The sequence below is a fragment of the Nuphar pumila genome, chromosome 4 (genome assembly GCF_984573655.1).
Source record: "Nuphar pumila chromosome 4, dmNupPumi1.hap1.1, whole genome shotgun sequence".
NCBI classification, from domain to species: domain Eukaryota; kingdom Viridiplantae; phylum Streptophyta; class Magnoliopsida; order Nymphaeales; family Nymphaeaceae; genus Nuphar; species Nuphar pumila.
In genome coordinates this window covers 112608517-112635615 of record NC_143252.1, presented here as the reverse complement: position 1 = coordinate 112635615, position 27099 = coordinate 112608517, and the positions used below count along the sequence as shown (strand labels likewise).

The following is a 27099-nucleotide window of genomic DNA, read 5'->3' as shown; positions in this document are numbered from 1 at the left end:
AACGATTCAGGTGAATGGGCTGATACCGATTCTCAAGTGAACCATTCTCAATCGACCAAAAAAAATTAAAAATATTGTCAATTAGAACGTGACACGTGTTAAAGCATTTAAATAATATAAAACTATTATTAAAATTTAGTTTTAAGCTATTTTATATTTATTAAAAAATAACCGATTCAGGTCTGTATCTTATCGATTTTCTGTCGATACGATACGTATTGGCCTACGCACCGATACTGGCGACACTGCCTGTGGCTACTAGGCCCAAGGACATGGACAGTGAGCCATTGCAAAACGCGAATTCGAAGAGTTTTGTGAGATGTATACGTATGGTGTCGTGTTTTCATGACAGGATACCCTAAGTGGCGTATCCTAGGTGGAGGGGGAAAGGGAAAGGTCAGAGTCCTAACTCGCAAAACATCATTTATTCATTGGTAGAAGATCAGAGAGCTGCCCCAGTCCAAACGAGGAAGAATTTCTCCGCTTCGCCTTGTCGAATTTCTCCGTCCCCCCGTTTGGATCCTTCCTCCTTTTTACGTTCAGATCATGGCGAACAGTGGGTGCTCTCTCTCTCTCTAAGGATTTCGTTCATATGGGTGTTGAGTTCCAGGGAAATAAGCGATACTTGGTCCCTTATTTTGGGCCTCATCTTTGCTTGTTAATGGTTGTTAGTTCGTTAAAGGATGTTGTTCTTTCGATTTTGTGCAAAATTTTTATGTTGGGTGTTGTTGGTCACAGCTATGATGCGGTCTTTCGTCCAAGTAGCTGCTTCGGAGGAGGTTTCTTCGCCGCTGAGAGTGGTTCAGATTGAGGGTTTGGTAATTCCCTTCCTTATTCTCGATTCCCCATCTTAATCTTTTTTTGTTCATCTTCATTTTTTTCCTTTCCTGTGATTCAATTTTTGTCTCAGTAGTTGTAGTGTTGAATGGTTCGAATCCGTTCCTTATTGGGAACATGGTATTAGGGTTTGGGTTCTCATGACTATTTTGGAGCAGAATTAGGTTAACCCAGAATTACCCGAAAATTCTTCGATAGGTGGGAAGTGTGCTTCTCGTAAACAAACTTTGAAAGTGCGGTACTCCTCGCTTCAGGGAATATCGATACTTCCAAGTCCCATGCTTCTATTATGCTTCGTAGAGGCTTCGTCCATGCTTTCTGCACACTTCCTATACATCCTCTCACACTTATTTTCATGTTTGCTATGTGCTTCCTCTCATGCTTTCCACTTTCTTCCCATGTGCTTTCTCTAAATCGGTAACCATCATTTTTAAATTTTGACAAAAATTTAATTCTTACACTAATAATCATGAAATGATAGTGATCATTGTTTTAGTTTTTATTCATCTTACATTCTGTTCATATCTCCCTTCCAATTTGATTTTTATGTCACTTCCTTTTTTATTCTCATGTCGCTTTCAAATAGATTCCTCACTTTCAGCTTCTTATAAAATTTAAAACGACTTGCTTTTGGCTTCTTATGAATTCTAAAATGCCTCGTTTCTCGCTTCCACTTCCTCTACCGTTTCCTAGTTTGGCAACCTTGGGTTAACCTAATATGAGTATTTGTTAGTTATTTATATCATGGTTGTCCAACCTGTGACTCTGGCTCTAATCACTTGACTCTTAACTCGCGGGTCAGTGGGTCCACTCGGGTAACTTTATGACCTAAAATTTTTAAGTGTTTTTTTTACATAGTACTTTAATTATTGAATATAACACTATGTTTTCTACAATGCAAATGCAAATGCAAATAATCAAAATACAATGCAAATGCAAAAGATAAACAAACCCTAAATGTTGGGGTTTATTTTGTTGTCCACACTCAGCCCCACAGTACCCACACTGCACACACATGCGCACACACACACAAAGACGACAAAGGGTCTCGCTTCAGTGAGAGAGACATGGCTGCCGGCGGTCGCTGGTGGTCGCCCGGTGGCCTGGTGCTAGGGTTTGAGGAGAGGAAGGCAGGAAGTGAGAGATTTCTTGTTAGAAAAACAACCTTTTATAATGTTAATATCTGGTTCGTGTCGGGAGAACCGGTTCAATGCTCGACCCGACTCAGTGGCTCTGTGCCAAACCGATACACACAGTCTCAGTCCTGAGTCGAACGATTCATGACTGACTCGCTGGGTCGCCGAGTCGGGCGATTCCAGACCGGTGATCCAGTAAACTACCTATCCGATCCGACTCGGGCGATTCCCGAGTTGGATCGCCAGGTTTGCTAACTATGATTTATATTGTTGTTGAAATTTCCTAGATTATGGGTTTTTTTGTGTAGGTTTTATTGGTACAATCCTGTAGAGAAATATTGATGTTGCTCCTGTGTAGCAGATGGTATTAGGATGCTATTTCCATGGTAATTTTAAGAAGTTCTTGAACACCTAAAAAAATCATCGTCGTCTTGGTAATTAATGTACAATTGATGCTTGTGACTGGATGAAGCTCAGGACTCAAAATCTCAAGTCCCCGGCTGGGTTAACGTTTCGACTACAAGGCCACATTTTTGAGTCCTGTTATTGGAATTCAATGTTGTGACATTTGCTTTAACTTTCACGGTGAGATCTAGGAGATTTATAATTTTATCAGAATTTAGAAATTGACTGGAAAGGAAAAATCATGAAACAAGAGGATGGTGGATCTTGATAAATGCAGATTGCAAAGCAACCAGTTAATCCTTAAATGTGGTTCAATAGGTTCAAGCATAGGTAGGTTCAAACTGAGTGTGTCTTCAGAATTTAAGGCCTCCAATTATTCTTTATGTGTCTGCACTTACTATCTGTTTGGATGTAACAAGGCAACTGATTGAGATTTCTGCTTGATTAGATTAGAGCAGTTGTGTACATGATTACATGCTCGTCTGTGTATGCATGCAAAATGTTTTGTCGGGGAATGAAAATCTACCTAATAGAAAACCTCCCAAACCTACCCAATAAGAAACATTTATCATATTTTCGGTGTTTTTTTGAAATTTTGACCTTACAGATGTGATCTATGCGCTTGTTTTTATAGGAATCAGTTCTTAGAGCATTTAATTCCGATGCATGGATATGTTTTTATAAGGTTTCAAAAATCAACGGCCTACAATTTCATAAATTTTTGAGGCTCCAAATACCATTTTTTCCATCCAAAATGCATGATCTCAGTGTTGATTTCTGGTAAATCAATCATGCTGAACACATCTGTAAGGTCAGAATTTCAAAAAAACACTGAAAATCCGATAAATGTTTCTTATTGGGTAGGTTTTCATTTCCCATGTTTTGTGTGTGTGTGTTGCGTGTGCTATCGCTAAGTTGCTTGTCTAATAAGCTGATTGCAATAGATTGTATGCCTCTACTTAGAATTTCTTTTATTCATGTGATACAGGCTATTTTGAAGATAATTAAGCACTGCAAGGAGTTCATGCCAGCTCTGGTTACAGGGCAACTTCTTGGTTTGGATGTTGGAAGTGTTCTGGAAGTTACCAACTGTTTCCCCTTCCCGGTATGCAGTACTGCTATGTCGGTCTTAAGTCTTAACATACCAGAGTAGTAGGTTGTCATTTTAGTTAGGCATTCAGCTTTACATTTGTGCTCCTTTTTGGAACGCTGTGTTGCATAGGTTCGGGAAGAAGATGAAGAAATTGAAGCTGATGGGGCTAACTATCAGCTTGAGATGATGAGGTGCTTGAGAGAGGTCAATGTTGACAACAACACTGTTGGATGGTATATATATTTTTATTGCTATTAACAGCTTTGATCCAATGAAGATTTTTTTGTTTTTTGGGCCATCTGCTCAGCTTATGACTAGGAATTTTCTAGTCTTACAAACAACACTATTGGATGGTATACATTTTTTTAGTGCTATTAACAGCTTTGATCCAATGAAGAATTGTTTTTTTTTTTTGGGCCATCTCAGCTTATGACTAGGAGTTTTATAGTCTTACAACAACACTGCTGGATGTTTTATAGTTTTTTAGAGCTATTAACAGCTTTGATCCAATGAAGAATTGTTTTCTTTTGGGCCATTTGCTCAGCTTATGACTAGGAAATTCTAGTCTTATATGCATTTGTGAACTCTAGTGGCTAGGAGCGTGGTTGGGAGTAGCATCAGAATGTTGAGGGTGTCACTTTTACGCAGAGAGCAGCTGAAAAGTACATAGATGCACTTCAGTGTAAAAATAGGTCATTGCAAATCTTAAATTGAGAACATCTAGAATGATTTGATCCAATCTTGTTGACTGGCAAGTTTGTGTATTGGTTGCCTTTGACTACACCTGTGTTACCTAGACATTGATATGAGTGTCAGGTGTTAGAACATCGATCCTTAAAAAATTAGATACACGGATATGATTATATTTGTAATATTAATATAATCAGTCACAATTATCGGTCTTGGCTATATCTCAACCAGGCTATTTCTTGCAATAATATAGGTCAGGTAGATAAATCTCAGGAAAATCTCGGTGCTTTAAAAATAAAATAAAAATAAAAATTGCATAAATAAGTAATAAAATAACATGTTTATTGTTTAGATAATAAAATAGTACATGTATTAAATATAATAAAGAAATATGTAAAAATATAAAAGAAAGAAAAAAAGATTTATAAAAGACATAAAAATAAAAGTAACTGAAAATATCATGATATTCTCATGATATTATTGCGATAATCGCTGTAACTTTTTTTTGTGAAATCTCATGATATTTTACTTTTAATACGTGTACCATTTGAAAAGAATATATATATATATATATATATATATATATATATATATATATATATATAACTGATATCTGTGGCTATGAATATAATATAAGCAAAAGGATCACAAACTCTCATTTTATAGTCAAAAGGGATATAAGGTGTGAGAAGAGCAAGGGGAAAAGGTTGAGACAAGAGAGAAAAAATAAGGTAGGTGACTCAACTATTAGTGTCATGACATGAATTGATATAACAGTGCTGAAACCCAAGCAAATAATAATAAAAAATGAAACATAGGTAATCTGCAAAATCCTTAAGTTCACATGGAAAGTTGCTAGGCTCTTATATATATATATATATATATATATATATATATATATTCAAATGGCTGTTTGGTGCTAGAGGTCATCACCATTCACCATATGGTTAATAGATGAAAAACAAATCGTAGTTTATAAAGATCATGAACATGTTTTTCTTTTTGAAGTGTCTATACGCAACAGATGGAGTGTTCAATGTTTGACCTGCCATACCCAACTTTTCCAATGGTGTTGGACATTTTGAAGTTTGAAAATAGCTATGGTCAAGCCATGCCAAAAAGTGTTGGTGTTGGACACAGTTGGATATGAACGCATTGGCCCTCTAGGAATGTCTAGGTAATGTAGCTACGATAAGCTGACATCAGACATGCAAAATTTGTATGGTGCAAATTATTCAACCCATAAACTTCAATCTAGTGGCCTAGGTTTAGGTTTGATCTCTAATTTCCCAAAAATATCCAAATACTGATATCAATGTGATGACATACTTTTGATTTCTATTTTCCCAATGGTTTTAATAGATCAAAACTTTATGGAAAAAAATAGAGAACCAGTAACACAAATATAGGCAAAGGGATCCTACTTTCACTTCTTTTTATTCTTCTTCCTCTTCCTCCCTCTTTTATAAAATATGTTATATATGGATCCATATATAATCTAGACCCAGACCCAAACTCTCTCTCTCTCTCTCTCTCTCTTTATATAGAGAAATGGGTTCGTGCTAAAGCGCGGTGATCGTCCATCGCGCACGTTGATGGATGATCAACGCACACAAAAAAATTATGTTAAAAACCCTTTAGCGGTACACTCAAAGTACCGCTAAAGGTCTCGGGACCTTTACGGCGCATTGAGTGTGCCACTAAAAGCCGAGTTGGACACACACAACATTTTTGAAAAAGATTTTTAGCAGCGCTTTGAGTGTGCCGCTAAAGTGTTTTTTGCCCAAAAATTGCGTTTTCAACGTGATTTTTGTGCGCTGACTGTCCATCAACACGCGCGATGGATGGTCAGTGCGCTTTAGCACCAATGTGGTTTAGCACAAACTCATTACTATATATATATATATATATATAGCTGTGTCCTATACCCACATTTTTTTGAAATTTTCATATTGTACACTCGGAACCCGTACCCATGTGACAGAGCTTGAATGTCTTGCAATACTGCAATGCTCTGAAGGCTGCTGACCTATGTCACCTAGGGATGCATATCGAAACCGAGCCGGCTCAGGCTCGACTCGGGCTTGCCTGCTTTGTAAATGAGCCGAGCTTGAACCGGTGTATGAAGCTCAGCCGAGCCATCGAGCCGAGCTTGAATGGCCTGTCGAGCTCGGCAGGCTCGATTCATTGATAATATAATATATATAATGTGTTTGCAAATAAATTCATAAGTTCGTTGTTGCCATAATGGGTAGGGGCGCTAGACTTTTCTTCATAACGTGTTGGGTTCGAATCCCATTTTCTGTTTTTTTCGCTGATCTAGAGAATTTTTAGTATGTATACATTTATTTCAGTTACAATAGTCAAAAGACGTTCTCTGGCTTAATGGTGGATCATTTTGGTTAATGTCAAAGAGGTCAGGGGATCGAATCCCACCTCTGATTTTTTTTTTTATGATTATTTTACGGAATACCATTGAATATTTTATGAAATACCATTGAAGCTCAGCTCAGCTCGAGCTCGGAATCGAGTCGAGTCCGGACAATGCCTTACAAGCTCAGCTCTGAGCTCGAGCTGGGCTTGGACATACATATTTTGAACTGAGCCAAGTTCGAACAGCCCAAGCTCGGTTCGTGTGCATCCCTAATGTCACCTAGGTATGGGTACGACACGACAATTCCAAAAAATGTGTGTACAGGTAGGGATGGTAGTGGATCGGGGCGGGGGCGGGGGACAAGGTCTCCACCTCTGCCCCGTTTCAAAATCTGAACCTTCATCCCTGCCTCCATCCCCGCACGGGGATGGATTTTAACCTCCACCCCTACCTCCATCCCCGTTTCATGTCCTCCATCCCCGGTCCAAACGGGGGTGAGGCGGGGCCCCGTTTCTCCTCGGTCTATAGTCATTCCTTAAAGGATTGGGGGCGGGGCGGGGCGGGGTGGGGGAAAGCGTAAGTCCATCCCCGCCTCCATCTCCGCACGGGGATAGATTTTAACCTTCATCCCCGTTTCGTGCCCTTCATCCCCAGTCCAAACGGGGCGAGGTGGGGCCCCGTTGTCCCCCGGTCCAATGCCATCCCTATGTACGGGGACATGGCTTTATATTTATTAAAAATCACATAAATACAAAATAAATTCAAAATAAACTGAATATAATCTAAATATATATGCTAAATTATAAATTATAAATTGAATAAAACTTGTATGTACGAAGGGTAAAATGGCTTGTTCGGGTGTCAACGCGTGTGGGATACATGTGTCGGCACCGGGATACGCCTGTCGACACGGGTACGGAGGAAAAAATTGGTGTCTTCAGGTATCATAGCTGCTGACAGATATGTCCTTCACAGGTGCTGCTGAGGTGTTCCTTTCTTAAAAGGTGTTGGTGTTGCTTGATCTTTTAATTCATCCAGTATTTAAATTTGATTGGAGACAGCATCACTACTACTGCTGCTGCTGCTGTTATTGCTATTATTATTTCTGAATGCTGGTGGGAACTGTATGTTTGCTTTCCATTTGTGAAGATTTTGCTTCTACTGATGTTCATATAGTTGCTTGACAATCATCAATCTATTAAATATATTTATTAGTAAAGCTGGTCCTCTCTTTTAATGGCATTGGTTTTATATTGAGTGGTGATTTTGCCTCCTGAACATCCAACAGGTACCAGTCAACCTACATGGGTTCTTACCAGACTGTAGAATTGATTGAGACATTCATGAATTACCAGGTAAATTTGATTCATTCATTACATCTATGGTTGATTTATTTTTCATAAGTCTTTCTTTTGTCTCTATTCTTTCTCTGTTAATGTTTTTGAATTGCTGTTCATCCTCGAGTGTGTGCATTGTTTCTTCCAATGGTAGTGAGTGTTATTTTCTTCAATTGCAAGCATGAACTGGTAGTGAGTGTTATTTCCTTACCCAGTTATGCTGGTTCTCTAGCACATAGGAAAGTTTTTGCAAAAGTGCATTTTACAGTGCGGGTTCTCTCCATTCAAATTACTATAGGTCATTGACTTGAATGTTAGAGTCATCGTCCTGGTCCAACACAGAAATTCACACTTTGTGTGCTTTCAAGTTCTTGATATCCCCCATGATGTAAGTGCAAGTGCATCTTTATGGTCTTTATGTTAAAATGTATGCATTTATGTATTCATGTATGCTATTATATACATATATATTTTGATATATATATGTATATAGTTGTATATTAACATAACCCTCGGGGTATTTTTGTCTTTCTTATCATATGTACTTAGCACAGTCCATTAGGTACTTTTCTCTTTTTTTTATTTTTTACTTTTTCTTGTTTTACTTTTTTGACTTTTTGACCATGGACTAAGTTGCCCACTTTAAATGACTGTTGGGATTCTCCCCAACGGTCACAAATGTGACCATTGGGGAGCTCCCAACAACTCTATTGAGCTCCCTTTTGTTGTATAAATAAGATACCTTGTCCCCTCTTATTTGCATGGCTCTTTAGATCATTTTATCAATAAAATACATTATTTTTTATGTTCTTTTGTGCTCTCTTGTGCCTTTATGTATCTTGCCCATTAGTGGCTTGTTATTGCGTGTTTAGAGATACCACTTGTGATCCTTCGTTTCATTACATGGTATCAGAGCCCATTGGGTTCTCTTGATGAAGGTCTTGCTTGTCGTGATTGAAGATCGTGACCTATGTCACACAGACTCGGCTAGGGAGGCGACACAGACGCGTCGACACGCCCCAACACGGGTGCGGCTTCGGACACGGGGCAAACTCGGTCAACAGGTGTCGGACTCGGTCAACACACTTGGGTCGACTCCGTCCACTTTATAGACTCGGTCAACTTTGATCGAGTCTATAAAGGTCCATTTTCAAACTCATTTTGGATCCGGACCCGACCTGACCCAGATCCAAAATGTTACCTGCGTTGGGGTCGAACCCTAAAGAGGGGTTTACGACAGAGGGAGGGGCTTACCCTGTCGATCTTTGCCTCCCCCTCAATCGTCTGGTCTTCATCCTCTGCAATCACGCCGGAGACCCAGACCCCGACGACTGTAGCCGCAGGCGACGCCAACTACCCTCTTCCCCAGCCACCTGTCTCAGGTATGCCTCCTCCCTCTTCTGTTCTTCTTCCTCTTCGTCCGGCAGGGGCCTCTCCCTTCCTCCTTGTTTTCCGGCACGGGGCTGACAACTGCCTCATTCTTTTTTTCCTGTAGGGGGCGGAGGCCCCTGCCATACTTTATTTTTCGGCAAGGGGGTCCACCCCTTGCCATACTTTATTTTTCGGTAGGGGGCTCCCCTGCCTCAGATGTATTTTCCGGCAGGAGGCTGCCCCCTGCCTCGTTCTTATTTTCCAGCAAGGGGCAGAGCCCTCTGCCTTCGCCCCCTTCCATACTTTATTTTTCGGCAGGGGGCTCCCCTGCCTCAGATGTATTTTTCAGCAGGGGGCTGCCCCTGTCTCGGATATGTGTTCAGGTAGGGGGCTTCGCCCCCTGCCTTGTTCTTGCCAGACTGGTGCCTTTTGGGGTCTTTGTGTTTGCTTTCCCTTTGCCGCAGCAGAATCGTGTCCCTACTCGGTGTTAACAGCTCAACTGCAAGGTTTCTTGTGCATATTGCCAAAGGGGCATGCAGTTTGAGAGGGGCTTACCCTGTCGATCTTTGCCTCCCCCCCTAGCCGTCCGATCTTTATCCCCTGCAATCACGCCGACGACCCAGACCCCGACGACCGTAGCCGCAGGCGACACCAACCACCCTCTTCCCCAGCCACCAGTCTCAGGTATGCCTCCTCCCTCTTCCGTTCTTCTTCCTCTTCGTCGGGCAGAGGGCTCCCCCTTCCTCCTTGTTTTCCTGCACGGGGTTCCCTCCTGCCTCGTTCTTATTTTCCGGCAGGGGGCGGAGGCGCCTGCCATACTTTATTTTCCGGCAGGGGGCTCCCCTGCCTCAGATGTATTTTTCGGTAGGGGGTTACCCCCTGCCTCGTTTTTTTTTTTTGGCAGGGGGCGGAGGCCCCTGTCATACTTTATTTTTTGGCAGGGGGCTCCCCTGCCTTAGATGTATTTTTCGGTAGGGGACCCCATGCCTCGGATATGTGTTCAGGTAGGGGGCTCCGCCCCTGCCTCGTTCTTGCCAGGCTGGTGCCTTTTGGGGTCTCTATGTTTGCTTTCCCTTTTTCGCAGCAGAATCGTATCCCTACTCGGTGTTAACAACTCAATTGCAAGGTTCCTTGTGCATCTTGCCAAAGGGACATGCGGTTTGGCAGGCTGCAGCATGCGCTTCTTGATGCGCACAACTACGACAGAGAGTGAGAGGAGTGGAGCTCCTGATACTATTTTTTTGAAGTGTTTATTAACTTTATTTTATTTACGTATTTTCTTTTCAGTTTTCACTTTATATAATGGCGAGTTCTAGCGACAGTGTCAATACAGTTGGTTCAAGTTCTAACCCTGAATTAGAAGTTTCTCAACCACTTTGAAGGCTTGTGACAAGGGATAAAAGCTAGTGGTGGTGGGAATGTGCAGTTTCATTGTAATCTATGTAAGACTCTTTTCACGGGTTCTTATACGCGTGTGAAAGCACATCTTTTGCATATTCGTGGTCAAGGAATTAGGCATGTTATAGGGTTGACAAAGACTTGTTAAAGCAATTAAAGAAAGAACAAGAGGAAGCTGAAAAGAAGAAAATTGCAGAGATGAGAAGCGATTCGATTAATCTATCTTTTCCTATTGCTAGTGATGTACAAAAAGAGCTTTTGAAAAAAAGAAAGATAGAAAGCAATAAAACTATACAAGCGTCATTCAAAAACATGGCAAAAGCAGAAATTGATAAAAATATTGGTTGATTCTTTTATTCAAACTCAATTCATTTTAATGTAGCTAGAAGTCCATATTGGAAAGATATGATTACATCTTTGGCTAATTGTAATTTGAGTGGTTATGTGCCTCTTAGTTAAGAAAAACTAAGAACAATCATTCTTGTAGAGGAAAAAAATAGAATTGAAGACTTGTTAGAGATTCAAAAATTTGCATGGAAACGACATGGATTGTCTATTGTTTCTGATGGGTGGAGTGATATACAAAGGCTACCACTGATAAACTTCATTGCTTACTCACTTAATGGGCCAATCTTTTTGAAGATAGTTGACGCATCTGGGGAGTATAAAGATGCTGAATATTTAAAGAGATTATTTGTCGAAGTGATAAAAGAAGTGAGTGAAGAAAGTGTGGTGCAAATCATTACTGACAATGCTCCAGTTTGCAGTCGTGCATGAATGAATTTGACAAATGAAGATACATATTTACATATTTTTTGGACTCCTTGTGCAATACACAGTTTAAATTTGACACTTAAGAGTATATGCAATCTATCAAATGATGATGCACATGCACGTGAAATGTGTTTATGGATTGAGGAAATAGAGCATGATGTTCGAAATATTAGAAATTTTGTTGTAAACCATCATCATGCTCTTTCTATATTTAATAGGCATTCTGATCTCAAGTTACTGAAAGTTGCTGAAACTCGTTTTGCTTCTCTCATTGTTATGATAAAAAGAATTAAGCAACTCAAGAATGCATTGATGATGATGGTGGCTGATTAAGATTGAGATTTTTATCGTACTGAAGATGATGTTAAGGCTCAAGCTATCAAAAAATGCATATGTGATGATTTTTTGTGAGATAAAATTACATATTTTGTTGAATTTACAGAGCCTATTTAGGAAATGTTGAGAGAAGTTGACAGAGATGTACCCATGCTTCATAGAATTTATGAAATATAGGATAATATGATTGAAAAAGTTTAAAGTATCATTTTTAAACATGAGAAGAAAGATGCTGCACTTGATAATTCAGAATTTTACAATAATGTACATTCAGTTTTAGTGAGAAGATGAGATAAAAGCAATACACCTTTCCATTGCATGACACACTCTCTCAATTCAAAATATTATGCAAAAGAATGGTTGACAGTAGATGTTGGTCGTGTTTCTCCAAATGAAGATACTGAGATATCAAGGAATAAAATGATATGTTTGGGAAGACTTTTTAATGATTCTCACATGTTTAAGGTTGTAAATAGTGAGCTTGGAAAGTTCTCTACTGGGAGATTTGATTCTTTAGCAGCACTCGTGGCAAGGGACGAGGAAGATCCCCTTAATTGGTGGGCAACATATGGACCAGCGACACCAAATCTGCAACGTCTTGCAATGAAGTTGTTATCCCAACTTGCTACATCATCGTGTTGTGAAAGAAATTGGAGTAAATATGCTCAAATTCACAACATTTAATTACTTTTTTTTCTTTTGTATTCAAAGTTCGTATTTAAATATTTGTATTCAAAGTTTGAAGTTAGATACTAAGTTAGTCATTTTTTGATGCAATTGTGGACCATCCAAGTATTGAGATGTAAATTCAGAAGATTTTGACTTGGAGGGAGAACTTGATTTGCATACTCTCACATGGACCACCTCGATCTTGTTCTTCCCTCTAATTCAGACGATGAGGCAGATTTATGATAAGTTTTGTTGTTTATCATACTCACAAGTCACAAGCTTCTTTATGTGTTATATTTTGGTAAGTTTGTGTTGTTAAGAATTATTTTTTTATTTTTGCTTTAAAATTTATAATTTTATTATTAATTTATTGTTATATATATATAGCCGAATCCCCGTGTCCAAAATTTTTGAAATTGCGCCGCACCCGCACCCGCACCCGCACCATGTGACATAGATCGTGACAAAGGTGTGTTTCCCTCACTTCCTTTTTACCTATCTCTTTTTCATCGTGGAACATGAATCAAGTGGAGCTCTCCTTCAAACACAATGGATCAAACTATTTGATGGGAGCTTCGGTTATGAAAAATCATTTTAGAGAAAAGAAACTTTGAGGCTTTTTTATGAGAACTTCTCTTGAACCATCATTAAAGCTCACCAAGGTCGAAGAAGGTGTTGAGAAAGCTCTTGTTGGAGATGATCGTGTTAAAGCCATTAATGAACATCAAATAAAGGTAGAGGACTGGGGCAACAATCATGCAAAAACTTTGGCATAGTTTATGAATAATGTTTACATAAAAATATATGACAACATTGCTAAATTTATAAGAGACAATGAAGCTTGGTTCTTTCTTTAAGGGTATATATACCTAAAATGATCTTGCTAGAGAATATTTTTGTCAAGATAAGATTAAATTCACTAAGGGGACATGTGTGTCCGAGATTATTTTAGTATTTTGTCTCTTTTTTAGGATAAATTAACACTTCTTGAGCCTAAATGGATAACTCTCGAAGATGTTGAGATTAAAAGAGAGTCAATTGAGAAGAAATACTTTTTTCAATTCCTTCATGGTGTAAGATCGGAATTTGAACAAGTGAGGTCTTCTCTCCTTCATAGAACCAAAGCTATGCATCTTGAAGATGCTCTTGCCGAGGTATGTTAAGAAGAAACTTGTCTTGGCATGACCAATAGAAATGATGATGTTTTGGTCATTACTAGGTCGAGTTCCAATGTAAGGGCTTATAAGCCCCCACTTTGTAAAACAAAATAGCTATAATAATGGTTCAAACTATAATAGTAGATATAGAAAGGGTGGTATTTGCCACTATTGTAATGAATAAGGACACATTAGACCGGTATGCTTAAAGCTTAAAGGCAAAATCGCTTTCGTTGAAAAAATCACACCTAAGAAAGAAAAAACAATCCAAAATAGTGGAGATCGGGTGCTTCCTTTCATATGGCACCTCATAAGAATGCTCTGTCCGAAGTTTGCATTAATTCTACTTCATCTTATGTTTCAATGGCCGATGAAACTTCTTTAAACTTCATCTTATGACTCAAAAAATTCTCAAAAATTTTTTGTTTAAAGAATAAGGGTTGTTCCAAAATTAAATTTAAATATTTTTTCCATCTCTCAAATTTTCGATCATGGTTGCAAACATTTTTTCTCATATAAAGATTGCACCGTGCAGGATCTCCAGTCAGGGAAACTGATTGGGCAAGGCCATAGGAGAGACAATCTTTACTTTATGAATTTTTTATCCCTTCCACCCAAGTTATTTTGTAATTATGTACAAGACAAAAGTATTGATACTAGGCATAAGAGACTTGGGTATCCTAGTTTTTCGAAGATGTATCTCTTTCTTTTTTTGGAAAATTTATGTAATGAAAAAGACATATCTTGTAAAGATTTCATTTTTGGAAAAATGAAAGCTATTCCCTTTCCTCATGAAACCTGTATTTCTACTTGGCTTTTTGAATTAGTGCATTCGGATGTATGGGGTCCATCACCGGTCATATCCAAAGGAGGTTACTCTTATTATGTTATTTTTGTTGATGGTTTTACTAGATACACATGAATTTATTTTCTAATTCATAAATTTGATGTGTCCTCTTTATTTAAGGAATTTCATATAATGGTTCAAAATCAATTTCTTAGCAACTTATCTATTCTTAGATCGGATTCGGGAGGGGTGTACATGTCAAATAATTTTCAAAACTACTTGAAACAAAATGGACTTTGTCATTAAAAATCTTGTCCCAGAACTCCGCAACAAAATGGGTTAGCGGAAAGAAATCATAAACATATAATAGAAACCACTAGAACTCTTTGAATTTCAAGGGACATTCCAATTTTTTTTGGGCCGAAGCCGTTTTAACCTCAACTTAATAAATAGAACTCCGTCTTCGTTACAAAATGTTTCTCCGTTTGAAAAACTTTTTAAAATGACTCGATTTTAAAAGATTAAGAATCTTTGGTTGTAAGTGTTATGTAATTACTCATAAAAATAATAAACTATCTCCAAAAGCCATTGAATGTGTTTTCATGGGCTATGGTGAAAATTCAAAAAGGTATTAATGTCTTGATCCAATAAATAACAAACTCTATGTTTCAAAAGATGTCACATTTCTTGAAAATGAAAATGAGTTTGATAGCAAAGGACCTAAAAATGAAATTGATTACTCATTTCTATTTGATATATTACCAAGACAGGATGAGTCTAACTCTATTAAGGTGTTTGACTCTTTTGACAATAACTTTAGTATTGATAATCCGATTGTTGATGAAGTTAGTCATCAACATGAAAGTTTGAATGAAAATGTATCAAATGATATGCATGTGTATACTAGACGGGGAGAAGGTAATCACCCGTGTGCCCTTTGATAAGTTCTCTCAAAACATACCTTTAGAAGATCAAATTGAATCTCTAGTGCTCCAAGTAAATTTGTATCATATGACTCATTTTCGCCAAACTTTAGAGCATGTTTAATAACTCTCCAATCTTATTATGAATCATCTCATTGTAATGATGCCAAACAATATCCTCGTTAGAATAAAGCAATGAAAATAAAACTTAATGCTCTTAGAAAAGCCAACACATGGGAAATAGTTGATCCTCCTTTATGTAAGAAACCTAAAGAATGTAGATGAGTGTTTAAAGTTAAAACCAAAAGTGACGGATCATAAGAAAGATATAAAGCAAGGTTAGTTATCAAAGGGTATGCCCAAGAACATGGAATAGATTATGACGAAACCTTTGCTCTCGTTGCAAGAAAGACTAGTGTTCGAACGCTCATTGCCATTGCCTCTATTAAAAAATGACCTATTTTTCAACTAGATGTTAAAAATATATTTTTAAATGGAGAACTTGGTGAGGAAGTTTACATAGACCCCCTGACGTTAATTTAAATAAAAAACTTTTAAAACTTAAAAATGTCTTATATGGTCTTAAAGAAGCTCTTAAGACTTGGTATGATAAATTTAGTAATGTTTTCATTAATTTAAGATTTATCTCTTGTTATACTGACACTGCTCTTTTTGTCAAGAAAACATGTACTCTATGTCACAGAGACTCGATAAACCGGGTGCCGCACCCGCGTTGACGCGATGCGACACGGGTGTGCGTGCGGGTGCGGCACCTGGTGCGGCCAACCCGACCCTAGGTGCGTTGACCGCACCCAAGGTCATTTGTGTCCAATTTTTATATTAAAAAAAATTCTTCTGGGGGCGTTGCCCCCCAGAGACCCCGCCTTGGACCCCCGCCCACTGAACGCGCAGCGGGACCTGCGCAGAGGGGACCCCCCTTTCTGCAAGGGTAGAAGCTTTGAATCAAGCTCCACAACTCATCAGCTCGACCCCTCCCCTGCACAAAGAGGGCGCAGGGAGGGGGCTCGACCCCTCCCTTGTACAAATTATATATATATATTGCCGCACCCGCACCCATGTGACATAGCATGTACTACAATTGTGATTCTTCTTTTATATGTAGATGATATGATCATCACAGGAAATGACAAAGAAGGTGTTATTGAAATTAAATTAATTTAAAAAAAAACTTTTGATATGTCTGACTTGGGGTTTTTGAGATACTTTTTAGGAATTGAGGTTGCCTCCTCTCATAAATGATATATTCTTTATCAAATGAAATTAGCTATGACATATGTGCTAAGTCAGGAGTTTCAGATGAAAATAAAGTAGAGTCTGCAGAAGTCATAAATGCAAAATTAAGACTCGAAGATGGTGTATTGCTTAAAAATCCTATTCCATATCATCAATTGATTAAATCTCTCACTTACCTCCATCACCCGACTTGATATCACTCATACCGTTTATGCAACAAGTCGATTTTAGCATGCCCCTATTATAGTGCACATGGCGGTAGTTATGAGGATTGTGCGATACATTAAAAACACCATTTCAAAATGGTTTTTCTTATCCTCTTCAGCATTTTTATATCTAATTGCTTATACTGATGCTGACTGGGATAGTAACCCAAATGATATAATCTCAACTACTGGTTTTTGTATTTTTTAAGGGATTCGTTGATCTCTTTGAGAGGTAAGAAACAACAAAAGGTCTCGTTATCTTCAACTGATGCAGAATATCACGCAATGACAACAACAATGGAGCTTGTTTGACTTCGGTTTCTTCTTCAAGACATGGGAGTTTCCATCTCCAAATCCTCGAAGATGTGTTGTGACAACAAAAGTGCAATCTATATAGAAAACAATCACACCTTCCATGAAAGAACCAAACACATTGAGATGGACTGCCACTATGTTCGTGATAAATATTTAAAAAGAACTATTGAGTTGGCTATGTCACATCGGAGTACTAACTTGCGGATTTCTTCACCAAAGCCCTTCTCACTCGTTTTATTTTTCTACTTAACAAATTTTCAGTGATCTCACTATTAGTTTGATGGGGGGGGGTGTTAAAATGTATGCATTTACGTATTCGTGTATGCTATTATATATATAGTTGTATATTAACCTATGTCACATGGGTGCGGGCGCGGGTGCGGGGATTCGACACTTCCAAAAAACCCGGGTGCGGGGGTGCGGCAGGGGAAAAAATGTAAAAAAAAAAAAAATATATATATATATATATATATATATATATATATACATATATATACATATATAAGGGGGTCCGGGGGTTCCCCCGACGCAGTTTTTTTCAAATTTCATTTTATATACAGCTGCACGATAGCGCACCCATCTCGTCAGGAGAACAGTGAATACTAATAGCCAACAAGGCTACCACCATCATTATCATTTATTATGGAGAGAGAAAATCCTTTACGAAAAAGACGGATCAGCAAGGCTACCACCATCATTTATTATGGAGAGAGAAAGGCCTTTACGAAAAAGAAGGATCAACAAGGCTACCACCATCATTATCATTTATTATGGAGAGAAAAAATCCTTTACGAAAAAGAAGGATCAGGATTGAAAAGGCAGGAGCAGCAGCAGCAGCAGCAGCAGCCGTCAACAGTTTTTTTTTTTTATAAATTTCGCAGCCCATTTCATAGGGCAATTTTTTTTTTAAAAAAAAAATCCAAAAAAAAATGAACCTAAATGATCCTGGGTGCGGTCAAGGCACCCAGGATCGGGTTGACCGCACCCGGTGCCGCACCCGCACCCGCGTCGAGTCGCGTCGACGCGGGTGCGGCACCCTGCTAGCCGAATCCATGTGACATAGATATTAACATAACTTCGGGGGTATTTTTGTCTTTCTTATCTATATTAGCATAGGGACTTTTCTCTTTTTTTATTTTTTACTTTTTCATGTTTTACTTTTTTGACCATGGACTAAGTTGTCCACTTTATAGGACTGTTGGGATTCTCTCCAACGGTCACAAATGTGATAGTTGGGGAGCTCCCAACAGCTCTATTGAGCTCCCCTTTGTTGTATAAATAAGGGACCTTTGTCCCCTCTTATTTGCATGGCTCTTTAGATCATTGTATCAATAAAATACATTATTTTTTATGTTCTTTTGTGCTGTTATGCCTCAACACCTTGTGACTTTATGTATCTTGCCCATTAGTGTCTTGTTATTGCTATTGCGTGGTTTAGGATACCACTTGTGATCCCTCATTTCATTACACTTTAAGGCTATGAGTTTAGGTGCAAGACAAGCAGATCAAATCGACCTGCTGTTTCAATGAGACACAATGTGTTTAATTTCTTGTCCTGATACAATATACAGAAGCCTCATTTCGTCATGAATACCTTGAAACCTACGAGACAAATATATTATTACATCAACGTGTAGGTGGCATGTTCAAATGATAATCTACTCATGTTCAAGCTATTATCAATTCTCTGAATAGCATGGTTTTTCATCTTTTTATTTACAGGAGAACATAAGAAGATGTGTCTGCATTATTTATGACCCGTCAAGATCTAGCCAAGGTGTGCTGGCCCTTAAGGCCTTGAAGCTTAAGGACTCTTTCATGGATCTATACCGCAATAATAATTTTACTGGCGAGAAGTATGTTCATTTCTTTTTCTTTTTTCTTCTCTTTTCTCTGAGCACACACATAGACACATGTACATATGAACAAATATTGGTTACATTTGTTGCTAGCATACCTTTAGTAGAAACCACTTGTTATCAACCCTTTTTTTTTCTGTGGAACAAGCCCAACAAACATGATCTATTCTTGATGAGGTTTGAATCATGTGCTTGTGACATATAAGCAGGTTTTTATGGGCTTCAAAAATCAATGGCCCACAATGCACTAAAATTTCACAACTCAATAATCATATTTTTTAAATTGAAAAGTCATGATCCAAGGTTTGATCCTTAGCAAACAGACCATGCTGAGCACATCTATGTGGTTAGATTGAATAGATAAAGCCTGAACCTATGATTTCCATGTCAATAATTCTGTGCCTTTATATATATATATATATATATATATATATATATATATATATATATATATATATATATATATATATAAAGCACTTAAGCAGTTTTATGTCCTAATTCCTAAACACTTCTGAAGAAAACATAGTTGCAGTTGTTTTTTTTTGCCTAATCCAAACTTCTAGATGTCTTTTTCATTGCTTATTTAATGTTCCTTTTGTTCGAATCACCACTCAATTGCTTATTTAATGTTTTTTTACCTAATCCAAACATTGTTTAGATCATGCTTTGGTTTGAATCAATTTAGCAAGAAAATTTGAATTTATTTCAACAAGTTTTAGTGAAATATGTGCCATCCACATCTCTAAAAGCATATCTAGACATGAAAAATGCATGTTTTCTGTTAAGCAAGCTAATAGAGAATGCATCTTTAAGTTTGGATCAAGCAAACACAAAACTCTGCCCTTTGAAGCCATTTAGGACAGTTTATGAGAAAAGACTGTTTAGGAACACCTAAAACCTATGTAATCGGGACACGCCAAAATGGTCGGCGTACCTGTGTCGACATGCGTCGACATGGGTCCGGGTACCGGACGCAGTGTGGAGAGAGAGAGAGAGAGAGAGAGAGAGAGAGAGAGAGAGAGAGAGAGAGAGAGAGAGAGAGAGAGAGAGAGGTACCTTGCCGGAGGGGTCGTGTGCCTTGTGGTGTTGCTGCCCAGTGAGTGAAGGAGGAGGAGAGCAGGGTGGAAGGAGGAGAGCAGGGAGGAGGTGGGGATGAGAAAACCTGTCCTAACCCCCTCTTTCTCCTTTTCCTCGGGTTGGGTCTCTCTCTCTCTCTCATTTTCTCCTTTCCAACTTTTAAAATACCGGGCTCAAGAAGCAGACAGGTGTTACCTGAGTCTGATCCAAGTCAGATTCAGACCTGACTCTGTTCCAAACCTGGTTCTGATCCAGGTCTAAATCATCTGACCCAGGTATGAATCAGGCCTGGGTTTGATCCAGGTCTGGTTCCGACCTGAGACTAACACAGGTCTAGATCAGGCCTAGGTATAAATGACCTGGATCTGTTTAGACCCAGGATTTATTCAGACTTGGGTCAAAGCAACCCATATTTGGACTAGACCTGGATCTGTTTTGATCTAGGTCTGAGTCAGACATGTGTCAAACTCAAAACTGACTTTATATATATATATATATATATATATATATATATATATATATATATATATATAACCGTGTCCCCGTACCCTCATTTTTTAAAATTGCCGTGTTGTGCCCTCCGTACCCGTACCCGTACCCGTACCCGTACCCACACCCGCACCTGTACCCAGGTGACATAGCCTAAAACTTTGCCATTTGATTCTTTGTTTATTTGCCTATTTGGTTTGTTGCTTTCTCATGGGTGTCATTTCCATTTTATAGGCTAAGGGTGAAGAACTTGACCTGGGTGGATATATTTGAAGAAATACCTGTATGTGTGCAATCCTTCACAGATTATCTTTTGTAATACTGTTGACAGTGGCTGTAATGTCTGTGCATCCCGTATGGTCATTCTTAGAAAACAATGTCATTTGGTTTCTCAGAACATGATGTAAGCCTGGAAGCTCTTTTACCTTCTTACGCATACATATCAATTTTGTACTGCTATACAGATCAAAGTTTCAAATTCGGCACTCATAAGCGCTTTCATGTCAGAGCTAGAACCTGATGCACCTGTCACTCAGGTCTTAAACTTGTTCTGTTTCTGGCATGTCTTCTTTCCTTTTCCTGCTCCTGTGTTGATTGAACTTGATCGTTACTGTTTGTTGGCAGTGCGATTATGATCGTCTTTCTTTGTCTACAAGGCCATTTATGGAGAGGAACTTGGAATTTTTAATTGAATGTATGGATGATCTGTCCATGGAACAGCAGAAAGTAAGAAGTTAGGATTTTTGTTTACTTTCTTTTCAGTTGGCTGAAAAAATGGAAATGTGCATAATTCCATTCCTTTTGCTTTAGTTCCAATTTTATTATCGCAACCTTTCACGCCAGCAAACCCAGCAGCAGTCATGGCTACAGAAAAGAAGGTAAACCCAGAGTCTGTTCATGAGGTGGTTTTATTGTATCAGTTAATATAAAGACTGTGTGCTTGCTCTTCATTCTTTGTTACTAATGTGCTATACTCTACTTTGTTCTTATGTGTTAACTCTGCACAGTTTAAAACTCAATCATTTAGGAAGGTAGTGGTGAAATACTAATGGCATACACTGTCTGTATGTTCCTGTTGCTTCCATAATGCTTGTTCTTCCAATCAGGGACTGAGCTGTCTTTTCTTGGTTGAAGGAGATCTTGGTCTTAAAGTTGAGTTGGCTTGCCTCAAGTTGAAAGTAGTTCATCATCTGCTCTTTTTTAATGAATGTGTTATCTGCACATGCTTATGATCTGGTTGAGTAATTATGTTTGTCTTGAACATTGGCTGAAAGTAAGTGTTTGGAATATATACATGTGTCTGTATGCAAGCATGTGTACATGTATGCGTTCATGCACACATCCATGTGTGTGTGTGTGTGTGTGTGTGTGTGTGTGTGTGTGTGTGTGTGTGTGTGTGTGTGTGTGTGTGTGTGTGAAAAGCATGGTGTTCACCTATTGAGCCTGGACTCAGGCAAAAGATCCTTCAACGTGCTAGCCTGCTTGAGGATATGCAAGCATAGTCACAACTTGGTGGCATCTTGCCTAGCTTCCTATATGCAAAAGATCACAGACTGTGGTTTTTAAAGGGCATGTTAATGTGTCACTCCTTAAGGGTAAGAAGCATAAAAGGTGCATTTTATTATGCTTTTATTGTGCTATGAACAAAAAGGACAAACATATCATAGTTTAATAACTGTGTTCCGCAAGTGTTAATCAACAACAACAAACCTGCCCCCCTACCACCACTTTATGCACATGTGCATCACACACTCAAAGGCATGCTACTTGGTGTATCCACATGTCCACCAGGACCACCACGTGGATGTCCGACAGAATATGTACATATATTGAGTGGAGTAGCAAAACCTGTTTGTCAGTATTAGCACATTTTGTATCTGAATAGCATGATCTTATTATGGATAATCTCTTATCCTATTTTTGTTTTGGTACGGTTGTGCTTCACTTATACAGGGCTGAGAACATGGCACGCAAAGCAGCTGGAGAGGAACCATTGCCAGAGGAAGACCCCTCAAACCCCATCTTTAAGCCCCTTCCTGAACCTTCACGGCTTGACAGTTTTCTCATAACGAATCAAATTTCCAACTACTGTAATCAAATTAATGGGTATGTTTAAGACAATGTGCCTGTTTATTCTGGATTATGTTTTGCTCCCTTAATGTTTTCATTCCTTCATCTCTTGATTTGCTTCTTTTATGGTATTTATATTCTTTTTTTTAATTATATAATGTGACATTTATAATATTAGAAGGACGATATAAAGCAACAGACTATGGTGTGTGTGTATAAATAAGTACGGTGGTAATTTGGTGTTAAACTCCTGTTTTTTTTTTTTAATTTATTGTCATTTTCATTTGGCTAGTTGAAGCCTCTTTTCTGCTGAATGGGTAATTTTAACTTGCCACTCATATTTTGTTTCCTCATGGTTATTTGTCGAAAAAAAAGGAATATCGGAAGCCTGAAATCATTTGAAGCTTGTCATTTATCTAGATAAATGACATTTTTGGATGTTATGCAAACCATGAACCAAAAATGAAGCAAACAACAAAGAAAATAGAGGAGAAGAAAGAGAAGAAGATATGAGATTTACATGGTTCAGCACTCAGGCCTAAGTCCATGGGCGGAGGAGCGAAAAAACTACTAGCAATGTGAGGAATACCATAGCGGAATAGAAGAAATCTCAAAGGCCCAATCCCCAATACACCCAAAAACTGTCTCAAAGAGAGGTGGTTCTTCATAAAAGAAAGAAACCCTATCTCTAAAATATGGGAAGATCACGAAAGTAGGGCAGGTCCATACCCCCTCCACTACCACCACAAATCTCATTGAAAATTCCCATTATACAGTCTCCAAAATGTTTTTTGGATCAGGTCATGGATCTTGAGTGGTTCCAGAACTCCAGACACCTACAACACTGGTTATGTCTGTCTTTGTAGTTTGTGCTTTTTAAGTTAATCTACTCAGCTAAGTTATGGAGATCAATCGAAGGCCATGATGCATGTCAGGAGGTTAGTTCTTTTCTTGTTTCTCTTCTCCCTTTTCAGGTACCTATAGATACGATGAAAAATTTGTCTCAGATATCCTGAATGCAGTTTTTTTCAGAGCCTGCATGTTAAGTAGAAAAGGAATTTTAAGTCCTTAAAGAGATTGGAGATGAAGACCAATTTTAAGATCAGCCTGGGAAACATGTGGATTTTGCAATCACATTACCCTATAGGTTATACTCTATAAGATCATTCACTGGGTAAATATCATTTTTGTATCTCTCATATTGTGAGGCAGGGGCGTAGCTAGGATTCATGTGAGGGGGGGGGGGGGGGGGGCAAACAGGGGTGTAGCAAAAAAAAAAAAATTTGGCGTGATAGTCTGGGGTTCGGGGGCAGCGCCTCCGAAATTTTTTTTTTTCAGATAAAATGAAAAATGGCTACAATTATTAATAAAAATCTATTTCATATGGACAAATCAAACTATTTGCTGCAGTCAGGGCTGGGCTAGGACTGGGCTTTTAAATTTTATTTATTTATTTTTTAACTGGGCCGGAAGGCAGGACTGGGCTACAGCCCAGTTCTGCCCGTCCTCCCCCCCCCCCCCCCCCCCCCCAGCTCCGCCTATGTTGTGAGGGGCATTGTTTTATTGTTTACAGGGAATGATAAGACTGTTCACCATATCCTTTTTTTCATTCCTTCTCTGTAGTGTTCATACAGTTGTTTATGGTTCAGGTAAATAATTGTTTTAGAGTAAAATTGCAAAATGCCTCCCAAGTTATCAGCTATTTACAAAAAACTGTCCTACCTTTATGTCATTAAATTCCATTACCTGCCTTTTAATGCATTTGAAATACCTGCCTGAGGTATGCTATTTCTTTTTTGTCCATAACTCACCTTTTTCTGTTAAATAAAAAACATTGAGGGCTTTTTAGATATTTTGTTTGAATAAAAAATTGTCAAATGATTTCAGGACTGTCTTTGAAACAAAATTAAAAAGTTGACAGTTAAATGTAATAACCAGAACGTTGGATGGTTTTCTGTAAAAAGCTGATAAGCTGGGATTTGTAATTTTGCTTACTAATTTATTTTAAGCTCATGTGACTTAAGATATCAGCTTTATCAGTGAGGAATGGTGATTTGAAAATTTTAGTTCTAATTTGGTTGTGTTTACTGAATTGAAATAACAGGCACTAATAGTTGGTGAAATGAAGGTAAATCTGCTTTAGATGTTGCTGTTGGTGAAGTTTTGTTGTTTGGTCTCTGGACATTGATAACCTAAAAAATGTATTTGTTACTTGGAAGTTATATGATTTAGTGGAAATACTTTTGTCATATTGCTACCTTCTGGTGGCTAGCAGGAATTTCTTGTATTTATATGTTCATCTGCCATTATCAATTGCCCTGATTAGATGATAACAATTAGCAGTTTTACCACAAGTTATTGATGTATTATCTAACCATGGGCGAAACTGACAGAAACTAACAAATCTATTATTGACACCTAAATGAAATAAAAACGTGGTCTAAACCTTCATCTCCTCTTGAAGGAGAAAAAATTCCTTTATCTCCTCTTGAATAGCCCTTGGATTCTGTCTGATATTCATGCACCACTGTGCAATACTATCAGAAACAGGACCATTTGAGTTATGTTGCTCTGGCATGTTAGGGGAGTTTACTCCGTTGAAATTTCAAGTTAAGACGATTTGACAATGATGCTTCACTGAAGGTTGCAGTGGCTGAGCTGCATCTGTTTGTAATTTCATCAGAACTTTTCTTGAAACTGTGGTCGCAATCTGCATTAGTGGTTTGGTCTATTTTTATGTGGAGTTGATAATAAACTGTGCAATTTATATCTGCAGGGTTGCTGGACAAAGTTTCAACAGACTCTATTTGATGGACTCATTGCATGAGAAGTGATCTGGATTCTGGTACCTCTTGGTCTTTGCTCCATGATTTTACACCATTTTCAATTGTTGGTGCTTGGGCTTCTTGGGACCGGACAGAACCATAAGAGTATAAGACTGAATTCACGATGTAGGTCACAGTTATAATATAATTTCATTAATTTGTAAAAAAAATGTTTTGGGGTATCAATTTTACCATATTTAACTCCAAAACCCAAATCACATATGATGTGATGCAAGCAATCAACATTGTGGATTTTTTCACTTTCATTGGTCGAGCTTTCATGAAATTCAATCTGCAGCTTGGCTTGGTTTGCAGGTGCAACCACTTTTTTGTATGGCACAATGGCAGATTTAGATGACCATTTTTGTGCTTGGGTTATGTTGAAATCAAGAGTTAATTGCCTGGAAGATTTCTCTATATGACATACAATTTTGATGATAATACTATTACATTCTGTTTTATTGTAGTTTTTTTAGATTCTCTTCCAAATTAATTGAACATCTGGCAGTTGAAATCCATTGTTGATCTCGATAATGCTATGCTTTGTAGTACTCTTAGTTAAAGGCTTGTAGGATGTTCAGGCATGAGAGTAAATCTCTTTGCTAGATTTTATTTTCTTCTTGCAAGCTGTGTTATCCCCCAAAGGCACTGGGACTTTCTCACCTTGCTTCACATTTGATCCGAATTGCTGTTTGATTGGTAAAATAGTGTGTATCATGTTTGGAAGAATACTTATTGGGACGAATGCTGTCCCTTGTTTTTTTTTCATTTATTCTCTGTTTGGTAGCCTTGCATTGAGATGGGAACACCATTTCCATGTATTGCCAAAATATGGTTTTGCCAAAAATGTGGTGTTTGTGGATGGAGTTGCCAAAAACATCCTCTATGACACAGGCATGAGAAATGGAACTGAGCTGCTCGTGGCTTGGTTCAGCTTGGCTTGCATGAAGCTTGTTAGGTCTCATAAAGTAGACCTGTTAGCAAGCTAATAAGAGCTCGCTAAGCATGTGCAAAAGGTGCTCAACTTGGCTTGGCTCGGCTCGTGAGAACAAGTATGCCCCTTTTATATCAGCGATGGTGATATTGGGCAGTTGGTCGTGTGATTCTAAGTGAGGTTTTGGGTTTGATTCCTACTTAGGGCTGGTAAACGAGCCGAACAAACCGAACAGGGTGTGTTCAGTCAGCTCATTTATCAGTGGATTAAGCTCGTGACTCAGCTTGTGTTTGGCTTTAGTCAAGCTGAGTTGAGCCAAACATGCTGTGTTCGGGTTCAACTTGTTTAAGCTAAATGAGCTGCTCATGGCTTCTCTCCAGCTATATGAATCAGGAATGACTTTATGATGAGCTAAACTGAATCAAATCACAAGCTGCTCGGTTCGTTTACCAACCCTATTCTCACTTGGCTTACCATGAATATGAGCTTGAGTGGAGCTCCGTCTCAATCTAGACAAGACAAACCTTAACAGCTTCAACCAGGGTGTTAGCTTATGTCTTAGTTTGTGGCAATTTAATGAATTGATGGCCTATAATTGGGTTGGATCTGTTCTTATCCATGTCCAGAGTCAACCATACAGCTCTTTAATCTTTTGTGTTTTTTGATAATCCACACAGCTCTTTAATCTAAACCAGATCTGATAGAACGCTATATGTCCGAGGTCTGGATCTAGTTCTTGGTTTAAACTGCATGTTATTTTATATAATATACATTCAGATGGTT

The 27099-nt window shown here is 38.4% G+C and overlaps 1 protein-coding gene across 2 annotated transcripts; it reads left to right on the top strand.

Annotated features, from left to right (window-relative positions):
* Nucleotides 1-351: 351 nt before the first annotated feature.
* Nucleotides 352-25900, top strand: LOC149840615 (eukaryotic translation initiation factor 3 subunit H-like). 2 transcript variants are annotated; one of them, XM_090003229.1, is made up of 13 exons: nt 352-556; nt 739-818; nt 3367-3483; nt 3601-3704; nt 7824-7890; nt 18785-18918; nt 20722-20770; nt 20952-21023; nt 21112-21213; nt 21298-21365; nt 22441-22593; nt 25334-25402; nt 25698-25900. In XM_090003229.1, the coding sequence occupies exons 1-12, from the start codon at nt 547-549 to the stop codon at nt 25389-25391; spliced, it is 1014 nt and encodes a 337-aa protein (XP_089859355.1). In that variant the 5' UTR covers nt 352-546; the 3' UTR covers nt 25392-25402; nt 25698-25900. The 2 variants fall into 2 exon arrangements, with proteins under 2 accessions (XP_089859355.1, XP_089859354.1); XM_090003228.1 differs by having other exon boundaries at nt 25334-25900.
* The last annotated feature ends 1199 nt before the right edge of the window (nt 25901-27099 follow it).

What these genes read in the sequence shown, in the direction of transcription:
- LOC149840615 (XM_090003229.1), top strand. An exon ending in CTGATGCACCTGTCACTCAG is followed by an intron (nt 21,024 to 21,111) that starts GTCTTAAACTTG and finishes GTTTGTTGGCAG; the next exon opens with TGCGATTATGATCGTCTTTC. An exon ending in TACTGTAATCAAATTAATGG is followed by an intron (nt 22,594 to 25,333) that starts GTATGTTTAAGA and finishes TTATATCTGCAG; the next exon opens with GGTTGCTGGACAAAGTTTCA.